At 46.3% G+C, this 22,070-nt stretch overlaps 2 protein-coding genes across 12 annotated transcripts in view; one reads left to right on the top strand and one right to left on the bottom strand.

Moving 5' to 3' along the window:
- Positions 1–22,070, top strand: part of pir (pirin) — a 130,849-nt gene that overhangs the window by 19,809 nt on the left and 88,970 nt on the right. For 8 of the 11 annotated variants that reach the window (XM_038802730.1, XM_038802732.1, XM_038802729.1 and 5 more), the window contains 2 exons: positions 9,479–9,559; positions 19,329–19,535. In XM_038802730.1, the coding sequence (XP_038658658.1) occupies positions 9,479–9,559; positions 19,329–19,535 (288 nt within the window). Of the gene's footprint in view, positions 1–9,478; positions 9,560–14,692; positions 14,897–19,328; positions 19,536–22,070 lie in introns of all 11 variants that reach the window. The other 3 variants (XM_038802736.1, XM_038802734.1, XM_038802735.1) reach the window with 2 other exon arrangements.
- Positions 1–22,070, bottom strand: part of LOC119969293 — a 156,901-nt gene that overhangs the window by 109,834 nt on the left and 24,997 nt on the right. The window lies entirely within an intron of this gene.

Raw genomic sequence — 22,070 nt, 5'->3', positions numbered from 1 at the left:
CACTGTTACAGAAGTTCAATAAATAATATTGAACCAACGTCTAAGTTTCGTGTCTGCTTTCCAGTCTAACTGCATCCAGTTCCAGTCCGTGTTACCCCAGGGTGAATAACATGACAGGCAACAAACAGCCATACCTTGAAAGTGGAAGGTTTCTCTTAAACCTGTTTTGATTTCATGTTCATCTGAGAACCAATGCCCTGGAAATTCAAGAAGCCTTGCAGCTCACTGAGAATCCTCTGGTTACAAGACCTTTCATTAAAATAAAAACAGTTACAGTTAACTGAGGGAGCTGAGATGTTGTGGCGAAAACACGTTTACATACATTCTCACACACATTCTCAATTTCTACCCCTCTCTCTTTCAGCCTCATACCCATTCTCGTACACCTCTCTGTTCAATGTCCTTTCAAGAAGTGAATTGTCTTGGACTGATTGGCATTGGGGAATTATAGAGGAGTTTGTTACTATATTTGGATTCAGTTGCAATCTCTTTTGCCGACCCTGGATGGTAGCTGCTGAGCCAGTGAGTGTTTTGTTTTCTTGTGAAGGGGTATTAGACTGTCTCACCCCAAGTGTATCTCATGACTGTCAGAGAGGAAGTGATCTCAGGCCAGTTGTGCCTGCGGACGTGACCATTGTGGCCTCACAGCTGGAAAAGGATTCAAGTTTCCTTGACAATAGAAAAACTAAAAGTTGTGAACCCTGACCCTGAATTGCTGTGTGACCTGCCAATGGATCCATTGTACAAATAGCTCCTCAGAGTGCACCTGCAGCAATATACAATCCAGCCTAATATTCAGAGAGGAAATAAAATCCTTAGCGTGACCTTGAGCCAAAAATACTCTAATTTAACATCAGAATTATAATAATTACTCCTTTCTTTTTGATTGTCTTTGAAATAATATCAATCACCCTGTCGTAGCTCTGTTCAAGGTGGACAGTAGGTTAAATGGAGGTATATATGTATATACAGTAGTAAGTGATTTACTTATTTCACAAATGGCCTGTCTTCAGTTTTTGACATGGTTTTTAAAAAATAATTTTATTGAAACCTTTTCACAATTTTAGGACAAAACCTACAAAAACACAATAACAATTAAACAGTAAGAATGCCCTCCCCACCCACTCTTCCCTTACAAATGTAGAATTTAGTTACTAAGTCCCCCACCCATCCTGTTCCCATTCACCCCTCCCTCCCCACCAACAGCTAACAGTGACCAGCTCTTTAAAGTACAATATAAATGGTTGTCATCTACAGTAAAACGCTTCCACTGACCCTCTCACTATTAAAGTAACCTTCTCAAGGTGTAAAAACTCCCATCAAGTCACCCAGCCATGTCAAGATGCTTGGCGGTGTAATTGACCTCCAGCCCACGAGGATCTGCGTCCTTGTCACCAGTGAGGCAAAGGCCAGGGCATCTGCCCCCATCCCAGTTCGGAGTTCCGGCACAGCCGAAACCCCAAAAATCGCCACCAATGGGCAAGGCTCCAACCCAATGTTCAGGATTGTCGACTGACTCAAAATTGGACTTCAGAAGTCCACCAGTTTTGAGCATGACCAGAACATGTGTGCATGATGTGCCGGGTCCTCCAGGTACCGATCACATCCATCATCCACCTCTTCAAACAATCGACTCATTCTAGCCTTTGTTAGGTGTGCTCGGAACACCACTTTCAGTTGGACGAGACTCAGCCTCGCAATGGACGAGGTCAATTTCACCCTCCACAATGCCGCGCTCCAAACCTCCTCCTCCAAGAGTGGGCCCAGTTCCTCCATCCACTTGGCCTTCACATCCTGAACAGAGCTTGTTTCCTCTCCCGTCATTCGCTGGTATATACCTGGCCATATCCGAACTAGAACAGGATAAGGTCCTCTCGAGCAAGGTTGAAGGCTTCTTCATCGGAAAAGATGAAAAGTATTTTTTGACCCAATTGTGCCTCTGGAGATACCTGAATCCGTCAGCATCCGTGAGCCCACATTATTCTTTCAGTTCCCCAAAGCTACCGAACCGACCTTTTAAAAATAAGTCTCCCACATTCTGTAAACTTTTATCCTTCCATTCCCTAAATTTCACATCTGACCTAGTGGGTTCGAATAACTGTTTCGCACAGGTAGGAGTCAGCCTGGAGGCGGTTCTCAAGTTAAAATGATGAGGAGTTTGTAATGTTTCTTGCATTGTTCTCCAAGATAGCTAAAAGTCATAAAGTTTACTTAAATTTGTTAAATTTGAGTATTTTTGGCTCAAGGTCACACTAAGGATTTTATTTCCTCTCTGAATATTAGGCTGGATTGTATATCTTTAAAACAAAGCTAGTTTATTTTACACTACTTTAAATGGTTCGCACACTCTACTGCGTAATAGCTAACAAAATAACAGTATTGAATCTATGTTCCAGTAATCTATTATGTCTCTCTAATACAACTAACACTCTAACTCAACCTCACACTATCCTTCTCATTCAGCTTCTCCCTGAATGCTTAGAGACACAGCCTTTTATAAGACTACTTAATTATGCCATCTAGTGTTGATATACATGAACATCATCTTGTTAACTCTCCTTAGATTATACATATTATTACAGAGTTGCCTCCAAATTTCTAACGTGCTACGACCACCAAATTAGACGAGTGTTTCTTTGGTACCACCGGTAACGGAGCTGATACCAGCGCCATTGGGCTTGCTTCCATCACAGATTCTGCTTCCGCCTGAACCCAAAGTTTATCCAAATCTCTGAACCACTTAGCACCTTTCCAGTATTAGCTGTCCAATAATAGTATTGATAGTCCCCTAGTTGTCTCTCCCTTTGGAGCAACGTCCTCCTGATTCTTGAGCTCTCACCCGTCCAAATAAACCCAGTCACCAGATGGTCAATCTCTCTGAAAAGAATCTTGGGTAAGAATATCGAAGGCACTGGAATAAGAATAAAAATCTTAGTAAGATGTTCATTTTAACAGAATGAATGCGGCCCGCCTGGGATAGTGGGGACCCCCCCCCCCCCCAACTTTGCAAGTCCGCTGTGACCTTTGCCACCAGCTTCGTATAATTTCAACCTCCGAAGTTTCCCCCAGTCCCTTGCCATCTGAACTCCCAAATCCAAAAGTGATTTCCAGCTAGCTGGAACGACACTCCCCTAAACCACCTCCACCACCACCACCACCACCACCTCATCAACCCAACCACAAAGTATTCACTCTTTCCTATATTTATCTTGTAACCAGAAAAGATCCCAAAACACTGCAAGATTCCCATAATGTTATTTATTGACGCCTCTGGATCCCTCATATATAATAGTACGTTGTCGATGTACAGCGAGACCCTGCGTTCCACCCGACCTCTAACTATTCCTCCCCATGTATTTGAGGACCCCAGGGCCATGGCTCTATTGCTAGAGCAAACAACAAAGGTGACAACAGTCATCCCTGCCTGGTACCTCTGTAAAGACAAAAGGGGTCAGAGGTCATTTTGTTAGTGCAAATACTGGCAAATGGGGTCGCAATTAACAGCTGCACTCATACTACAGAGCTCGGCCCAAATCCAAATTCTTCTAAAACCGCAAACAGATAGTCCCACTCTACCCGGACAATCGCCTTCTCCACGTGGAGCGAGATTATGATCTCTGGGACCCGACCTTCCCCTGGAGCAAGCACCACATTCAACAGTCGTCTCACATTCACTGACAACCTCCTCCCCTTAAGAAACCCGTATTGTCTTTCCCCACCACCTCTGGCAGATAAGGTTTTAGTCTTAATTCCCGCACCTTACCTAACAGCTTCACATCCACATTTAAAAGGGAGATTGGACAATACGACCCACAGTCTAAGGGGCCCTCGTCTTTTTTCAAAAGCAGGGAAATCAAAGCCTGCCTCAGCATCAGTGGCAAAGCACCTTTCTCTGAGGAGTCCCTGAAAATCCCTCACAATAGAGGGGCTAAGAGGTCTATGAACTTTTTAGAAAATTCCAACAGGAACCCATCAGGTCCTGGTGCCTTCCCCGACTGCAGTTACATTGCCTGTTTGATCTCATCCAACTCCAGTGGAGCTTCAAGGTCCTCTCGTAACTCCTCCCCCACCTTGGGAAACTCCAACTCACCCAGGAATTCCACCATATCATCCCCATCTCATGGAGGGTCCGACCTGTATAAATCCGAGACCATCCTGTGTCCTAATCTGGGCAATCTCCTTCTCAAACTCCTGTTTCCTCAGTTGAAATGCCAGAAGCTGACTTGCCTTCTCCCCATATTCGTAAATAGCCCATTTAGCTCACCTCAGCTGTCGTACTGCCCCATCTGCAGTGATCATAAACTATGTTTGCAGTTTTCTCCTTGTAATGATATGTATATAGGCGCACCAGTGAAGGGTTAATTGTTACATCTCAGTGTAATTCAAACACTAGAAGGCACCACTAGTTCTCAGTATAAATATCAGACCTCGGGGAATGCTGGGTAGTTAGCATAGGAGAAAGACTGAGTACAGCACAAGGAGTAGAATAGATAAGAGAGAGTTAACACAAGGATCTCATTACTGACTACTAGATTATTGATTATTGCGAGACATTTTTCAATATTACTTTATTATTAATTATAGCTCAGTCGAAGGGCAGCACGGTGGCGCAGTGGTTAGCACTGCTGACTCACGGCGACGATGTCCCAAATTCCATCCCGGCTCTGGGTCACTGTTCGTGTGGAGTTTGCACATTCGCCCCGCGTTTGCGTGGGTTTCGCCCCCACAACCCAAAGATGTGCAAGGTAGGTGGATTGGCCACGCTAAATTACCCCCAATTGGAAAAAAATGAATTGGGTACTCTAAATTTATATTTAAAATAAATTAGAGCTCAGTAGTGTGTGCAAACTTCATTTAATTAATCGTTATCCATAAATTAGTTTTGATTCAATCTAATGATTGGTGGTTTCTTTGTCATGAACGCATCAGACCATTCTGGATAAAAAGGCAAAGAACACCGACATATTACCACCAAAGGTAATATAACACTTCTTTCCGCTAATAGTTCTTAGGATGAGGTGTACACATACTTACGATCTACTTCTATGATATCGTTGACTAGTTTTTCCCATTCCCTTCTTGCCTCCTGCTCTATGTGGACCTTAAAAGGTATTATTTCTCCTCTAATGACAACCTTCGGTGCTTCCCATAGGGCAGAGGGAGAGTGTTGGCATGAACATATGGTTGTTGCAGATGGGGGCTTTGTCAGACATTTCAGTCAGGTCTGGAGGGTAGCTACCACCACTGGGCTGCTAGAGTGTTTTTGGGTGGGGATGGGAGTGCCGCCGTGGCGAGGGCCCGGAGCGAGGTGCCCCTGCAGGCGATCTTCACCGCATGCACACACTCGGCTTCTAACTCCTTTATCCATCTCATCCTCTATCTGCTGTCACTGCCCAGTGGTAGTACTGTAGGTTTGGCAAGGCCTAACCCCCTCTGGACTTTATTTTCTGTATGACCTTCTTTCGGATCCTAGCAGTGAGTTGAAAAAGGCCTTGGGGATATAGATCGGGATGGATCTAAGCAGGAAGAGGTGCCCAGGCATCACGTTCATTTTGATCGCCTGCACTCTTCCCGCAAGGGAGGGTGGGAGTATGTCCCACCTCTGCAGGTCCTTCTTTACTTCCTCTGCCAGATTGGTTAGATTTCATTTGTAAACTTCCATCCAGTCATGAGCGATTTGGATCCCCAGGTAGCGGAATTTGTGTCGGGCTTGTTTAAACGGCAGTCCCACCAGTGCTGCCCCTCCCCCTTGCGGGTTCACTGGGAAAATCACGCTTTTGCTCATGTTGAGTTTGTAGCCCGAGAAGGCCCCAAACTCTTTTAGGAGCACAATGATACCTTCCATTCTGCTTTGTGGGTCTGAAATATAGAGGAACAGCTCATCGCATAGAACAAGACTGTGCTCTCTGCCTGCTCTTTGGATCCCCCTCCAGTTCTTTGCTCGTGGTTCGATCACTAGGGTGAACAGCAATGGGGACAACGAGCATCCCTGCCTGGTGCCCCTGTGCAGCTGGAAATACTGGGAGCTGGTGTTGTTCGTCTCTACGCTCGGCATAGGAGCGTTGTACAGGAGCTTCACCCAGGAGGTGAACCCTGTTCCAAGCCCGAACCATTCCAGTACCTCTATGAGGTACTTCCACTCGACTCTGTTGAAGGCCTTTTCTTTGTCTAGGGAGACAATCACTTTCTGTACTCACTTACTATACCATAGACTTTACATTTGTCAGACATCTACTTTTTCTCTCTCATTTTATTCTTTGTATCATTAATCATCCTGGGAGCTCTCTCGTTACTTCCTTTCTCTCTTGTGAAAATGTACCTTCTGAACTCCGATACCTCCTGTTCGAAGGTCTTCCATTATTCATAAACTATCCATCAACAACAACTTCCATTTATGTGTTGCCTTTAATATAACAACATATCCCAAGGTGCTTCACAGGAGAGTTACACTGAGCCACAGAAGAAGCTATTGGGTCAAATGACCAAAGAATTGATGAGATAAATCAGTTTTAAACAGGAAGAAAGCGAGGTAGGAAGGCAGCCAGGTTACTCCAGAGCCTGGGGCCTGGGAAATCGAAGGCACAGTTAGGAATGGTGAAGTGATTAACCCGAGAGCCAATATCAGACAACAGACAGAGGGGTGACGGGTGAATTGGACTTGGTGTTCTGGATGGCCCCAAGGAGGCATATGGAGGGGTAGAATGTATGAGACCAACCAGGAATGCGTTGGAGGAAACTTCTGCTCATCCAGCACTGGATGTTGAATCAGCAGTCTGATAATTCAGAGACAGTGAGGTCAGAGAGGTATATAATTCAGAGACAGTGAGGTCAGAGAGGTATATAATTTAGAGACAGTGAGGTCAGCCTACATATGGAGTTGGACATGTTTTCGGATGTTGAGGAGCAGCATGTGGATGAGAATTAGGAAGGGGGCAAAAATAGATCCTTGGGTGAGGGGGCAATGGAAATCAAGGTGTGGGAGCAGGAAGTGAAGTCATCAAAGGTGATTCTCTGACTATCATTGGGTTGACAAGAATGGAACCGGGGCAAAATTCTCCGACCCCCCCCTGCAGGGTCGGAGAATCGCCCGGGATCGGCAAAAATCCCGCCCCCGCCGTGGCCGGAATTCTCCGCCACCCGGGAATTGGCGGGGACGAGAATCACGCCCCGCTGATCGGCGAGCCCCCTGCGGCGATTCTCCGGCTCGCGATGGGTCGAAGTCCCGCTGCTGAGAGGCCTCTCCCGCCGCCACAGTTTGAACCACCTCTGGTGGCGGCGGGATCGGCAGCGCGAGAAGGCCCCCGGGGTCCTGGGGGGGGGGGGGGGGGGGGGGGACACGGGGCGATCGGACCCCGGGGGGTGCCCCCACGATGGCCTGGCCCGCGATTGGGGTCCACCGATCACCGGGCGGGCCACTGCCGTGGGGGCACTCTTTTTCTTCCGCTGCCGCCACGGCCTCCACCATGGCGGAGGCGGAAGCAAATCAATCCCCCAGCGCGTATGCGCCGGTGGTGACGTCAGCGGCAGCTGATGCACCGGCACATGCGCGAACCGCCGAAGGCCTTTCAGCCAGCCCTGGTGCCGGGCGGTGGGTGTCAAAGGCCGTTGGTGCCGGTTTTGGCGCCAGTCGGCGTGGCGCCAACCACTCCAGCGCGGGCCTAGCCCCCAAAGGTACGGAGAATTCCGCACCTTTGGGGAGACTCGACGCCGGAGTTGTTGGCGCCACTCCGCTACGCCAGGACCCCCCGCCCCGCCGGGTAGGGGAGAATCCCAGCCCAGGTGACAGCAGTCTCTACCAGCCAAATGTTGGTGGAATGGGTTGGAGGAGGTTAGTGTGGCCAACATGTCTCAGGCTGCAGAGAGGTCCAGATGGATCAGAAGGGAAAGTTCACCAATTATATAGGATGTTTTTGTGACTTTGATAAGAGCCATTTCATGACTATGACAGGAGCAGAACCTGATTGGAGCGATTCAAACATGGATTTCTGGGTAAAATGGGAAGTTATTTTGGTTGTGACAACACAATGGTTAGGCCACATTTAGAATATTGTGTGCAGCTCAGGAATCTACATTACAAGAGGGATGTGATAACACTGGAAAGGGTACAAGGGAGATTTACCAGGATGTTGCCTGGGCTGGAGAGTTTTAACTATGAAGAGAGATTGGATAGACTGCGGTTGTTTTCCTTAGAGCAGAGGAGACTGAGGAGGACATGATTGAGATGTATAAAATTATGAGAGACATAGATAGAGTAGACAGGAATAAACCTTTCCCATTAGTGGAGGGATCAAGGACCAGGGAAATCGATTCAAGGTAAAGGCAGTAGGTTTAGAGGGAATGTGAGGACAACCTTTTTTCACCCAGAGGATGGTGGGAGTCAGGAGCTCACTGCCTGAAAGGGTGGTGGAGGCAGAGACCCTCCGAACATTTGAGAAGTATTTAGATGTGCAAATATGATGCCAATGTATACAAGGCTATAGGGAAATTGCTGGAAAATGGCATTCAAATAGTTAGGTGGTTGTGTTTAACCGGCGCAGGCAGGATGGGCCAAAGGGCCTTTTCTGTACTGGAGACCTCTATGACATCCGAGAACTTTGGAAAGGAGAGGGAGGTTAGAAATGAGATGATAGTTTTCAAGGATGAAAGGGTCAAGGTGAGTTTTGATTGGGGTGATGATGGTAGATTGAAGGAGAAGTGGGTGGGAAATGATTTGACATTTAAAGCACATCCTGCATGAGTCCAGTCCAATACTCCTGCTGTTGACCTCCTGGGCTGCCTCCAGCCGCATCTTGGTGGCAGCAGCAGGTTTTGTCCTGTTCCTGGGAACAGGGCCTCTCTCCAACTCCACAGAGCTTCCAGCAATTCATCCAGGAAGACTTCAGTGAAAAAAGGCACAGCCTCTGCCAGCCTGGAATCTTTTATCACACTTTCACCTCCTTTCTTCCCATCTCAAACTCCTTCCAAGCTACAAAGCTTGGCGAGTTAGAGCATGTCATGTAACATTGGGGAGTTGGGTATCTCCCAATTCATACTCATCGAAAACCTGGCAGTAAAAGGAAAATGAGGAGGTTGAATTGAGAAATCCTGGGCAGACAAGCTGAACATAGCTTCAGATTTTCTGTGCTGTGGGTCGCCCTGGAAACTGCTCCCATGGTATTGTAAACTTGAACTCAATGCCTTTAATATTTGGTTAATAACAATTCATCAAAAATACTGGGTGGGATTCTCCAATCTCAACCATTGTGAGTTATGAGAGAAACTTTGGCGTTCCAGCCAAAACTCTCATTCACTCTCATCGGCACGGGAAGCTCACAGCCTAGATGATGGAGGGAAGCATGCGGCTATTGAACATGTTTCTGAATTAGCAGACAAAATATTTGGGAGTAAAACTACAAAACCAATCTGAATGGAAATACAGGATTAAAGAGTTGCAGGTGCATCAGTATCAATCTGTTCAAAATGTGATTCTGTATTAAAGGTAACCTACATGTTGAATGGAAGTTTTGAACATGAAGACTTTTGTGGCCACAAAGGAACCATAAATCCAGGGGATTTGCAGGTAAATAAATTGTCTGCCACATGTTTCTGTGTTACAGGATTGAAGATTAATATCTGAAGCACATATGAAGAATTAACTACCCTATGATTAATTATGTAGGTGTGAACAATAGTTAGAATCTGCAAAATAACAAACTATTTACGCTAAAACAGATAAATGGTTTAAATCATTAATTAAATGCATTTTAATCATATATAAGATGTTGTGATTTTTATCCCAGTGCTAAATTAGATTTGGTTTCTAGTGATGACAGCCATCGTTTCCATGAAAATTGCACAACATTAATGTAACAGATTCCGGTAGATCATGATCAGTAAAACATTTTAATATGATTGTATCACATTCCGAATCAGTGACATGGTTTAACATACACGTGTCACGTTCTGAATCAGTGACACTATTTAACAGACTCGTGTCACATTCTGAATCAGTAACAGTTTAACAGACTCGTGTCACATTCACTGCTTAACAAACTCCAGTCACATTCTGAATCAGTAATGCTGCTTAACACACTCGTGTCACAATCTGAATCAGTGACACTGTTTAACATACTCGTGTCACATTTTCAATTAGTGACACTGAACATATTTGTGCAACATTCTGAATCAGTAACACAGTTTAATAGACTTGTGTCGCATTCTGAATCAGTGACACTGTTTAACAGACTCGTGTCACATTCTGAATCAGTAACACAGTTTAACAGACTCGTGTCACATTCACTGTTTAACATACTCCAGTCACATTCGGAATCAGTAATGCTGCTTATCATACTTGTGTCACAATATGAATCTGTGACACTTTTTAACATACTTGTGCCCCATTCTGAATCAGTGACACTGTGTTTAACATACTTGTGTCACATTCTGAATCAGTGACACTGTTTAACATACTCGTGCCCCATTCTGAATCAGTGACATTGTTTAATAGACTCGTGTCACATTCTGAATCAGTGACACTGTTTAACAGACTCGTGTCACATTCTGAATCAGTGACACTGTGTTTAACATACTTGTGTCACATTCTGAATCAGTGACACTGTTTAACATACTCGTGCCCCATTCTGAATCAGTGAAACTATTTGACAGACTCGTGCCCCATTCTGAATCCGTGACACTGTTTAATAGACTCGTGTCACATTCTGAATCAGTGACACTGTTTAACAGACTTGTGTCACATTCTGAATCAGTGACACTGTTTGACTGACTCGTGTCACATTCTGAATCAGTGACACTGTTTAACAGACTCGTGTCACATTCTGAATCAGTGACACTGTTTAACAGACTCGTGTCACATTCTGAATCAGTGACACTGTTTAACAGACTCGTGTCACATTCTGAATCAGTGACACTGTTTAACAGACTCGTGTCACATTCTGAATCAGTGACACTGTTTGACTGACTCGTGTCACATTCTGAATCAGTGATACTGTTGAACATACTCGTCACATTCTGAATCGGTGATACTGTTTAACAGACTCGTGTCATATTCTAAATCAGTGACACTGTTTAACATACACGTGTCACATTCTGAATCAGTGACACTGTTTAAGACACCCGTATCACATTCTGAATCAGTGACACTGCTTAACATACTTAACATTGTGTGAAGTTTCAGTTGGGGCGCTTGACAGTTACAAGGAAGCAAGGAAGGATCTAAAGAGAGAGCTAAGACGAGCAAGGAGGGGACATGAGAAGTCTTTGGCAGGTAGGATCAAGGAAAGCCCAAAAGATTTCTATAGGTATGTCAGGAATAAAAGAATGACTAGGGTAAGAGTAGGGCCAGTCAAGGACAGTGGTGGGAAGTTGTGTGTGGAGGCTGAGAAGATAAGCGAGATACTAAATGAATACTTTTCGTCAGTATTCACTCAGGAAAAAGATAATGTTGTGGAGGAGACTGCTGAGACCCAGGCTATTAGAATAGATGGCATTGACGTGCGGAGGGAAGAAGTGTTGGCAATTCTGGACAAGGTGAAAATAGATAAGTCCCCGGGGCCTGATGGGATTTATCCTAGGATTCTCTGGGAAGCCAGGGAAGAGATTGCTGAGCCTTTGGCTTTGATTTTTATGTCATCATTGGCTACAGGAATAGTGCCAGAGGACTGGAGGATAGCAAATATGGTCCCTTTGTTCAAGAAGGGGAGTAGAGATAACCCCGGTAACTATAGGCTGGTGAGCCTCACGTCTGTTGTGGGTAAAGTCTTGGAGAGGATTATAAGAGATACGATTTATAATCATCTAGATAGGAATAATATGATTAGGGATAGTCAGCATGGTTTTGTGAAGGGTAGGTCATGCCTCACAAACCTTATCGAGTTCTTTGAGAAGGTGACTGAACAGGTAGACGAGGGTAGAGCAGTTGATGTGGTGTATATGGATTTCAGTAAAGCGTTTAATAAGGTTCCCCACGGTCGGCTATTGCAGAAAATACGGAGGCTGGGGATTGAGGGTGATTTAGAGATGTGGATCAGAAATTGGCTAGTTGAAAGAAGACAGAGAGTGGTAGTTGATGGGAAATGTTCAGAATGGAGTTCAGTTACGAGTGGCGTACCACAAGGATCTGTTCTGGGGCCGTTGCTGTTTGTCATTTTTATAAATGACCTAGAGGAGGGCGCAGAAGGTCGGGTGAGTAAATTTGCAGACGACACTAAAGTCGGTGGAGTTGTAGACAGTGTGGAAGGATGTTGCAGGTTACAGAGGGACATAGATAAGCTGCCGAGCTGGGCTGAGAGGTGGCAAATGGAGTTTAATGTAGAGAAGTGTGAGGTGATTCACTTTGGAAAGAATAACAGGAATGCGGAATATTTGGCTAATCGTAAAATTCTTGGTAGTGTGGATGAGCAGAGGGATCTCAGTGTCCATGTACATAGATCCCTGAAAGTTGCCACATAGGTTGATAGGGTTGTGAAGAAGGCCTATGGTGTGTTGGCCTTTATTGGTAGAGGGATTGAGTTCCGGAGCCATGAGATCATGTTGCAGCTGTACAAAACTCTGGTACGGCCGCATTTGGAGTATTGCGTACAGTTCTGGTCGCCTCATTAAAGGAAGGACGTGGAAGCTTTGGAACGGGTGCAGAGGAGATTTACCAGGATGTTGCCTGGTATGGAGGGAAAATCTTATGAGGAAAGGCTGATGGACTTGAGGTTGTTTTCGTTAGAGAGAAGGTTAAGAGGTGACTTAATAGAGGCATACAAAATGATCAGAGGGTTAGATAGGGTGGACAGTGAGAGCCCTCTCCCGTGGATGGAGGTGGCTAGCATGAGGGGACATAGCCTTAAATTGAGGGGTAATAGATATAGGACAGAGGTCAGAGGTAGGTTTTTTATGCAAAGAGTGGTGAGGCCGTGGAATGCCCTACCTGCAACAGTAGTGAACTCGCTAACATTGAGGGCATTTAAAAGTTTATTGGATAAGCATATGGATGATAATGGCATAGTGTAGGTTAGATGGCCTTTAGTTTTTGACTTCCCATGTCGGTGCAACATCGTGGGCCGAAGGGCCTGTACTGCGCTGTATCGTTCTATGTTCTATACTCTTCACATTCTGAATCAGTGACACTGTTTAACAGACTCATGTCACATTCTGAATCAATAATCAGTGACACAGTTTAACATACTCGTGTCACATTCTGAATCAGTGACTCTGTTGAACAGACTTGTGTCACATTCTGAATCAGTGACACTGTTTAATACACGTGTCACATTCTGAATCAGTGACACTATTTAGCAGACTCGTGTCACAATCTGAATCAGTGACACTATTTAGCAGACTTGTGTCACATTCTGAATCAGTGACACTGTTTAACAGACTCGTGTCACATTCTGAATCAGTGACACTGTTTAACAGACTCAATTCACATTCTGAATCGGTGACAGTGTTTAACAAACGCGTGTCACATTCTGAATCGGTGACACTGTTTAATACACGTGTCACATTCTGAATCAGTGACACTGTTTAGCAGACTCGTGTCACATTCTGAATCAGTGATACTGTTTAGCAGACTCGTGTCACAATCTGAATCAGTGACACTATTTAGCAGACTTGTGTCACATTCTGAATCAGTGACACTGTTTAACATACCCGTTTCACATTCTGAATCGGTGAAACTGTTTAACATACTCGTGTCACATTCTGAATCAGTGAAACTGTTTAACATACTCGTGTCACATTCTGAATCAGTGACACGGTTTAACATACCCGTTTCACATTCTGAATGCAAACAACATCACCTCAAATGGGTAATCAATACGATAGCCACCCATCAGGGCTATTTGTCTCCCTTTCCTCACCCAACCTAAATCCTGAAACCGAGAGCAAATTGATTGAAACTTTAAACATAGCTTGTTACCATAAAAGCTGTAACCACGCACAGGGGCTATCATGTATTCGAGAACTATGCATTGAAGATCTACCGTGAACTTTCAAATATTTAAATATGGGGACAACTCAAGAGAAATGAACATATTTGGCATGATTCTGCGGACAAATCTTTTAAGTGTTGTATTGAGAGGGAACTGCCGCGAGTTTATCGGCACTCGGCCTGGCAGGGCCGGCAATGCTATTCAACATTAATTGGTCCACTAAACGAGGCCCCACGGGCTTCTCGCCGCAAATAAAGTTTCTCCAGCCTCCTGCTAACAAGGTCGAGCAGCACTTAAGCAGCACTTGCTCAGCCAATCCCAGCCAGCTCACAACAATGGCGCCCAGGAGACCTGCCCCAAGATTCATGGACGCTGATCTGGGGAGGCTGTCAGATGCAGTGAAGTTTAGGAGAGTTGTCCTGTTCTCATGAGGGTCCCAGAGGGTCAGCCATAGGGCAGTCTGGGAGGTGTGCAGTGGCTCTGAGCACCAGGAGTGTGACCAGGACTGGCCTCCAGTGCAGGAAAACGGTCAGCCACCTACACCGGGTAGCATCAGTGAGTAGACCCCTTCCCCCTTTCCTCCCACCAAGACCTTTCCGCTCCCATGCAAGCATCCTCCCCCAACACCCCTTGCGGCCCCCAACCCTCCCTCCACCCGCCTCCCATTTCACCCTCCCCAACCCTTCCGTTACAGCACTCCCCACCCCCTTCCCTCCTCCCCTCCATCACTTTGAACCATGCGTATGGCTAATGATGTCCTCTCTGTGTCACCTCAGGAAAAGCTCTCCCACAATCGCTGGGAGAGGGCCCAGACTGGCAGTGGTGTTCCGGACATTAGAATCCTCACCTCCTTCAAGGAGCGTGCGAGTGCCCTGGAGAATAACTGCTGTGGCCGAGGACAGAGCGGTCACCAAGGCGGAGGCTGGCAGATGCTGCAGAGCTGAAGAATCATTGGGCCCCGGCCCAAGGACCTGTCAAACGTGAGTTGTTATTGCCTTCCTGACTGACCCATCCCTCCCACTGACCACATGTTCATTCTCCCGCAGGTCCTTTAGCCAATGGTACCTGCCCATCCCAGGTGGCCCCCTCTCCAGCCTCCCAGGAGACTACCTCGGAGAACTCCCGAGGATGTCACCATAATAGTTGCATTACCGCTGTCATCTCCACCATCCACCAGCGCAGATACACACATCTCGATGGGAAATGTTAATGGTCAGGCTTCCGGGGAACAATCTGGTCAGCACTACACAGCTGATGATGCACATCAGATGGAGGCAGGAACTCCCAGGCGAGGTAGCAGTCAGAGGTCTGCTGGATCCCAAGATCTAGCTGGATCCTAGCCAGATGCTGAACCTGTGGAAGACGTCATCCCGGAGATGATGGAGACATTAAAGTGCGGCCTGAGGGAGATGTCAGCATCACTCCAGCAGATCCATGGCTGCTCCAGCCATCGGTTGGAGAACCTGCTGGAGAATGGACATATGGTCAATGGAGGAGTCCCAGAGGCTGCGGGTGCTGGAAATGTCACCGGCAATGCGTGGCACCAAGGCCAACACTGCTAGGGTGGCGACTTCAGTGGAGAGCCTGATGCACAATGTCAGCACGATTGATGAAGGTGTCCAAGACATTGCGCAGTCGGTGATGGCCATGGCTGAGGGTCACGACAGAATATCTGCCTCACTGGGCAGTACCAGGCTGACCTTGAGGAGGTTCCACAGGACATGTCCCAGTCACAGGTGGGCATGGCTGAGGCGCTGGGGGATATGTCCCTGACACTGGGTGATGTGTTCCAGTCACTGAGGAGCATCGCCAAGGGCGTCAGCAAGATACTACGGACCATGGGGAACCACCAGGGCTGGCAGAGCCAGACAATATAGGGGCAACTGGGGTTCAAACCACCTGCCCCTCTGTCCCTAGGTGAACTCCAGGGTCATATGGGCACCAAACAGGAAAAGGGGGCGTTGGGTGCCAACCTGGACCCGTCCCATGGAGTGGCGGCGGTGGCCACCAGCTCCCTGGAGTTCCATCCCTCTGATGATGTCACGTCATGCAGCCAGCACATGGGATAGGGCAGCACAGCTGTGCATGTGCCACCGACAAGTGAGATGGGGCCCTCCTGCCCCAGAGCGAGAGCGCAATGAGACCAGAGAATTGCTACATTGTGAGGATTTTCCTGTTTAAATCTTGCTTTCCCTGTGTATTCACTACATTTTCTGTTATTCTGGCTTTTATGAATTTTGCACCTGGACAATTAATAGGGCCTGCACCTTTAAGTTGGACTTCACCTTTAATTTAAAAAAATAAATTCCCCGACATGCTGCATTGTTGTGCTGACATCAGTGATGACTCATCTTGATGGACTTGGCTCGCAAGCAATAAACTGTTTTAAATTTCCGAGTCTTAACTAACACTCGATGCTGATTGGTGCTGTCCATTACAGAATGTTCTGAAAAGGCAGGCAGATCTCATTCTGAGGAGCAGTTTCATTTTGTTCAAGAAGCCAGAGGGCTACAGCTTTGATCCCTCTCTTAACTGATGATCTCTCTCTATGTACCTGAAGAAAAAAACTTTCTCTCTGCACAGCCAGTTAAACCTTCAGAGAAATCCAGTCCAGCTGCAGGCAGGGTGGGTTGTTTGAAAATCCTTTTTAAACTCTCATGTGGAGAACTCTAATCTTATCTCGATGATGTTGATAGTTAATTTGGTGGACGTGGAAGCAAATTAGAATTAAACAGACCTGAGGTGGATCTTCCAAGTGAAGGTTCAGGTTAATACAAGCGAATGTGATTCCCCAGAGGGGATCCCCCAGCCTGAGAGTCCTGCCTGAATGTTCCTGCCAGAAGAACCTCATTAGCAATTCAACTTGTGGTCTCAACACTCCGTGTCCTGAGACGATAGCCAGCTACAATGATTTCAATATCAGCAAACATGACACAAGTTTCTTTCTTCCATTTTAATCCCTGTCATTTTATCCCTTTGTATGTGTCTGCCTTGTGTGTGTTTGGCAAAATGGGGGGAGTAGCAGATTAGTTGACCATTATTCTATTATAATTATTGCATGCCTTATCTCTCTTGTTATAAATAAAGTTATTTTGTTTTCTTTACAAATATGGTGACTGTAAGTCATTGGAGCAGTCAAGGATCAAAGATCTCAGAAACTTACACAAATTATTGACTAATTCACTTGTTTTGGGACTCCAGGACCTGTGGGACTGGAATTGACCGGGCACCAGGCCAGGATGTCATAATAATATAAAGTTAGAGTAGTGGTTAATGGATGTCTTTCAGACTGGAGGAAGGAGTGGGCAGCACAGTAGCATAGTGGCTAGCACTATGGCTTCACAGCGCCAGGGTCCTAGGTTCAATTCCTTTTTTTTTATAAATTTAGAGTACCCAATTCATTTTTTCCAATTAAGGGGCAATTTAGTGTGGCCAATCCACCTAGCCTACACATCTTTGGGTTGTGGGGGCGAAACCCACGCAAACACGGGGAGAATGTGCAAACTCCACACGGACAGTGACCCAGAGCCGGGATTGAACCTGGGACCTCAGCGCCGTGAGGCTACAGGGCTAACCCACTGAGCCACCGTGCTGCCCCTAGGTTCAATTCCTGACTTGGGTCACTGGCTGTGCTGAGTCTGCACGTTCTCCCCGTGTCTGTGTGGCTTTCCTCCGGGTGCTCCAGTTTCCTCCCGCGAGTCCTGAAAGACGTGCTATTAGGTCATTTGAACATTCTGAATTCTCCCTCGGTGTACCCGAAGAATTGCCAGAATGTGGCAATTAGGGGCTTTTCACAGTAACTTCACTGCAGTGTTAATGTAAGCCTACTTGTGACAATAAAGATTATTATTATTTCTATTAAGGTTTGTAGTGGAGTTCCCCAGGATCAGTGTTGGGACTCTTGCTTTTCCTGATATATATTAATGGTTTAGAACTTGATGCAGACAGCTCACATTCAAAATTTGCAGATGATATGAAACTTGGAAGAATTGTGAACTTTAAGAATAATGTTAAAAGAACATACTGGTGGAATGGGCGACCATTTGTCAGATGAACTTCAATGCAGAAAAATGTGAAGTGATTTATATTAGTAGGAAGAACATGGAGATATGTTGTCCAGGATTCTCCATTGCCAGACTGCCACGTTACTGCTAGCGAGAATGGACTATTTGGCACACTGTTCACTGGGTGCAGGATTCTCTGCTCCTGCCGCTGTCAATGGGATTTCCCATTGAAGTTACCCCATGCCATTGGGGAACCCAGGGGTGGGGGTGCACAGCCATCGAGACCAGGGAATCTCGCTGCCAATGAGTGACCGGAGAATTCCAGCCAAAATGAAATATAGGGTACAATTCTAAAGGGGGTTCAGGAGCAAAGGAACCTGGGTGTGTAAATGTGCATAACTCATTGAAGGTGGCAGAGCAGGTTGACAGAGTGGGTTAATGAAGGATGTGATATGCTGGGCTGGGGGCATGGAATACAAGGGCAAGGAGGTTATGTTGAACGGGTATAAAACACTAGTTAGGCCTCAGCTGGAGTGTTGCATCCAGTTCTGGCAGCCACACTCTAGGAAGGAATTAAAGGCATAGGAGAGAGTGCGGAAAAGATTAATGAGACCAGTGACAGGATGAAGAACTTCACTTTGTGAAGATGAATTGGAGAGGCTGGGACTTGTTTTCCTTCGAGGAAAGGAGGTTGAGACGAGGTCTGATGGAGGTGTTCAAAATCCTGAGGTATCTGGACCGAGTGAAGACGGAGAAACAAACGCAGGAAAAAACCTATCCACACAGCAAGTGTTCGAGGTCTTCCTGAGCATGTGGTGGAGGCTCAATTGAGGCTTTCAAAAGGGAATTAGACTGTTATTGGGAAAGGAAGAAAGTGCAGAGTTACGGGGCGAGGATGGGGGCACGGCAAAGCTGCCCATTGGGAGAGACACGATGGGCTGAATGGCCTCCTTCTGTGCTGTCACTAACTATTCAGTGATTCTTCCGTAAAATGAAAAAACAATGATTATACAGAATCCAACTAGAGAAAAATGAAACTGTCTATGATTTAAACTGAATTCCACCAGAAATGTCAAAATAATAACTGGGTAATTTCAATGAGGCAGCACTGTTGGACTGGAGCAGCATGTGGCAGAATGATTTATAGTTAAAAAGTATAATCGCATATCCCGCCTCCTTATGATGCTCCTGCCTCTGTTTGCTTTGTTACTTTGTTCTTTCCACAGATATTTGACAGGAATGACAGTCAGCCAAGGATAATTAGTAAAAAAAGACTACATCAGAGATAAACCTGCCAATGACAAATCTTTGGAATTAGTCACTTTGCAGTATTGTGATAGCTGTTGAAGAGTGAACAGAAAGACATCATTGGGTAATTTTGTACAATTCATTCTTGATTGTTTGACAGTGGATGACCGCTGGTCGAGGTATAGTCCACTGTGAGATGCCATCATCTGATGAACCTGGACATGGACTCCAGCTTTGGGTCAATTTGAAAAGTTTGAATAAAATGGTGGCGCCTCGGTACCAGGAACTGCAGAGTAAAACCATTCCCAAACCCAGCACGGATGGGGTAACTGTGGCTGTTATCTCAGGAGAAGCCCTGGGAAGCAAGGTACATTTTTGAACTGAATTAAACCGATCTGACTCTTGTGATTAACAAGCACAGAGGAAGGGGGGGTCACAGGATAAGAGGCTGATCATTTAAGATAGAAATGAGGAGAGCTTCCTTCATAAAACCATAGAGTAGAACCATAGAATCCCTCCAATGCAGAAAGAGGCCATTCGGCCCATAGGGTCCGCACCGACCCTCCGAATGAACACACTACCTCGGCCATTCTCCTGCCCTATCCCCGTAACCCCACCTAACCTGCATATCTTTGGGCACTAAGGGACAAATTTAGCATGGCCAATCCACCTAACCTGCACCTCTTTGAACTATGGGAGGAAATGGTAGCACTGTGGTTAGCATTGTTTCTTCACAGCACCAGGGTCTCGGGTTCGATTCCCGGCTTGGGTCACTGTCTGTGCAGAGTCTGCACGTTCTCCCCGTGTCTGCGTGGGTTTCCTCCCGGTACACCGGTTTTCTCCCACAAGCCCCAAAAGACGTGCTGTTAGGTAATTTGGACATTCTGAATTCTCTCTCCATGTACCTGAACAGGCGCCGGAATATGGTGACTAGGGGCTTTTCACAGTAACTTCATTGCAGTGTTAATGTAAGCCTCCATCTGACAATAAAGATTATTAAAAAACATAATTTAAATATCGGAGGAAGCCCACACAGACACGGCGAGAACGTGCAAACTCCAGACTATCACCCAAGTTGGTACTGAACCCAGGTGCCTAGCTCTGTGAGGCAGCATCGCGAACCACCCTGCAGTCTTTGGGATTCCCAACCCCAGAGGGTTGTGGATGCTCCATAGTTGAACATGTTTCAGGCTGGGATAGAGATAATTCTGTTGTCTCTTGGGGAATTAAGGGGCATGGGGAGAGAGCGGGAAAATGGAGTTGAAGTCCGAGGTCAGCCATGATCATATTGAATAATGGAGCAGTCTCAATAGGCCTTGCGGTCTACTCTTGCTCCCATTTCTTACACTCTTATGTTATCATGTATGTACATTGGAGCAAGATAGTTTCCAATTTCCCATTCTTCCCTCTCTTCAGGCAGTCTATTCTTGGTTAGTTTCTTGTAATACAAAGTCACCATGAAGATGGCTTTTGCCTAAACAGAAACTTAGACTAACCAATCATTAAAGCATTACCTTCATTCCCACACTCATTGAGTGCCTTTGGAATTCTAGAAGAGAACCATCACATCTTTGCTGACTGTTTGACAGAGCAGTCCCACTCTCCTGCTTTATCTCCTTGACTCTGCAAACATTTGGAGAGTTATTATTGAATATGCTTCTGCTACCCTTTCAGACAGTGCAGTATCGAGACGGAACTCACCGCACAAACGCAACTCTTCTCATCTCCCCAGTTTGGTCTTTTGTCCATTGTCGTAAATCTGTGTCCTCTGGTTATCTACCTCAATGCCAGTGGAAACTGTTTCTCCTTATTTCCTGTATCAAAACCCTCCATGATTTGAAATGCTTTAATTAAATCTTCACTTAAACCTTTCTGCTGTTCAGAGTACAATCTCCCACTAACTATTTCCTGCCTTAACACCCCCCCCCCCCCAACACACACACACCATTTGTATCTGCTGACAGCTTAATTTACCCCAAAGATGTTGATAAACGGCTGCCACCTCCGGGCAAACTCTAGCATCTATCCTCTCAGGACGAACCTGATCTTCCCAAGCCTGAGAAATTGGGCCAGTCACTGACCCATACCCCCGATTTCGGGGGTTCCAAGTCCCTCTAGGCCAGTAAGATCTGTCTCCGGGCTACCAGGAGGCAAAGGCCAAAACATCAACCTCTCTTGCCCCCATGGACTCCTGGATCTTCCGACACACCAAAAACCACCACCCCTGGACTCGGAACCACCCATACAGTCAATACCGTGGACATGACATCAGAAAATCCTTGCCACAATCCCCCAAGCATCGGACTTGTCCAGAAAATGTGGACATGATTCGCGGGCCCTCCCACACACCTATCCTCGACCCCTACAAGGAACCTGCTCATATGGGCCACAGTCATATGTGCCCTTTGGGCCACCTTGAATTGTATCAAGCTGAGCTGGCACACGATGAGGACCCGTTAACCCTACTCAAGGCATCCTCCCACAATCCCGCCTCTAATTCCTTGCCCAACTCTTCCTCCCATTTTCGCTTTACCTCCCCTATCGGGGTTCCCTCCCATTCCATGAGCTCTTTGTAAATTTCTGAGACCTTCCCCTCTCCCACTCCCGTTTTCAACATTATCTTGCCTATATCCCCTGGGCCAGTAGGTGCGGAAAGGCCGAAACCGGCCTCCGTGCAAAGTTCCTCACCTGCGGTTAGAGGAGTAAATTCCTACTGGGCAGCACAAATTTTTCTCCGATTCCTCCAAGCACGGAAAGCAGGTGCCCGAACCACTCGATCCCGCACGTTGCCACATCCGAAACCCCCCATCCAGCCTCCCCACTGCAAACCGGTGATTGCCACAAATAGGTGTCCATACTGACGCCCCATCAACTCACCTGTGCTAATCCCACCGTCTCTAAT

Source organism: Scyliorhinus canicula, chromosome 7 (genome assembly GCF_902713615.1).
Source record: "Scyliorhinus canicula chromosome 7, sScyCan1.1, whole genome shotgun sequence".
Classification (NCBI taxonomy): Eukaryota; Metazoa; Chordata; class Chondrichthyes; order Carcharhiniformes; family Scyliorhinidae; genus Scyliorhinus; species Scyliorhinus canicula.
Note: the sequence above shows the minus strand (reverse complement) of the source record. Positions and strands in the feature narration are given on the sequence as shown.